The following is a 1,515-nucleotide window of genomic DNA, read 5'->3' as shown; positions in this document are numbered from 1 at the left end:
TCCTTGGTCAGGCCCCGCAGGTGCTGGTTGAGCTCCCGAATCGCCATGGTCATGGTTTATGGCTCATCGTCCGTCAGACTGGTACCATTCTGCCCCGGCTGGTACCAAACTGGTACCGATACCATTCCACCCCGGCTGGTACCACACTGGTACCATTCTCCCCCGGCAACGCGTCACTTCGTGAGCTTGTAGATTGTCGTACAACAAAGTATATTGGTGGGCTTAACCACCCCTATATACACTCAACCCTAGCATCCCTATCCTCACACTGAGTTGACTGTGCACTGACTGAGCCTCCTATTGTGTGTGTGGGCGTGTGTGTTTGCGTGCGTGCGTGCGTGCGTGTGGTCGTGGTCCAGGTGAAGAGGGAGCCGGGGGAGAATGGTACCAGTCTGACGGACGATGAGCTGGTGACCATGTCGGTGCGGGAGCTCAACCAGCACCTGCGGGGGCTGACCAAGGAGGAGATCCTGCAGCTGAAGCAGCGGCGCCGCACGCTGAAGAACCGCGGCTACGCCGCCAGCTGCCGGGTGAAGCGCGTCACGCAGAAGGAGGAGCTGGAGCGGCAGAAGGCCCTGCTGCAGCAGGAGGTGGACAAGCTGGCCACGGAGAACGCCAGCATGAAGGTGGAGCTGGACGCGCTGCACTCCAAGTACGAGGCCCTGCAGAGCTTCGCCAGGACTGTGGCCCGCAGCCCCGTCAACGCGGCCAGGGGCCCCATGGCGTCGGTCATAGGGCCCTTCATCCCGGGCAAAGTGGGCGCCACCAGCGTCATCACCATCGTCAAGACCAAGTCGTAGTATGAGAGCGGGCGCGGAGCGGCCTACGCGTCACGCTATACGCCAAAGCCCGATTTCCATGCTTCTTGCGGACCGTGCACACGCGGACCGGGTTCGGCGAATAGCTGCGGCACCCAATCCCCCGAGGCCTTGTAACACTCCGTTCTTTGATCCTCTCCGACCACAATGACTATGAAACGACTTGGCGTTCGCGGGGAGACTGGTGCACGCCGTCTGCACAGCACGGACCGCAAGAAGCAGGAATCGGTCTTAAAGCCGGATTTATACTTAGTTGCGTGTGGTGTCACGCACCAAAGATAGCCAATCTGCTACTTCTGGTGCGCGACACTGGCGCACAACTAAGTATATCAAAGAGTCAGTGCATCACAACGGAGCGCAGGATGCATTTTCTTTCATGCAGCTGAGATGTCTGTTTTGACTCTCTCTAAGCAATTGGTCTGCAGCAGTGGAGGTGTGCCAGTCATTGTAAATGTACAAGGCACATGGGCTTTATACTTAATTTGGGCGTCTTTTTCTTTTTCTAAGATTGAAGAAAGCTGACACAAGTCCTATTTCTTTATTTAATTCCTTCTAAATGTCAAGCTCCTTGATTGGCACTGCAAGTGTTTACTATACATGTACGCAGTGTGTAGTATTTATGCATTTATGGTTGGCATTTGAAATCTTTTTTTGTTCTTTTGATCCAAACGCTGGATTTGTGCACTGTGTCACAATT

General features: G+C 55.0%; 1 protein-coding gene across 1 annotated transcript in view; it reads left to right on the top strand.

Moving 5' to 3' along the window:
• Nucleotides 1-800, top strand: part of LOC308099416 (transcription factor MafK-like) — a gene marked incomplete at its 3' end in the record, with an annotated part of 18,077 nt that extends 17,277 nt beyond the window's left edge. Inside the window, exon 3 of the mRNA XM_080448160.1 lies at nt 360-800. Coding sequence (XP_080304286.1) covers nt 360-800 — 441 coding nt within the window. The remainder of the gene's footprint in view (nt 1-359) is intronic.
• Nucleotides 801-1,515: the final 715 nt, after the last annotated feature.

Source organism: Gymnoscopelus braueri (genome assembly GCF_963280865.1).
Source record: "Gymnoscopelus braueri genome assembly, chromosome: 13".
Taxonomy (NCBI): Eukaryota; Metazoa; Chordata; class Actinopteri; order Myctophiformes; family Myctophidae; genus Gymnoscopelus; species Gymnoscopelus braueri.
Note: the sequence above shows the minus strand (reverse complement) of the source record. Positions and strands in the feature narration are given on the sequence as shown.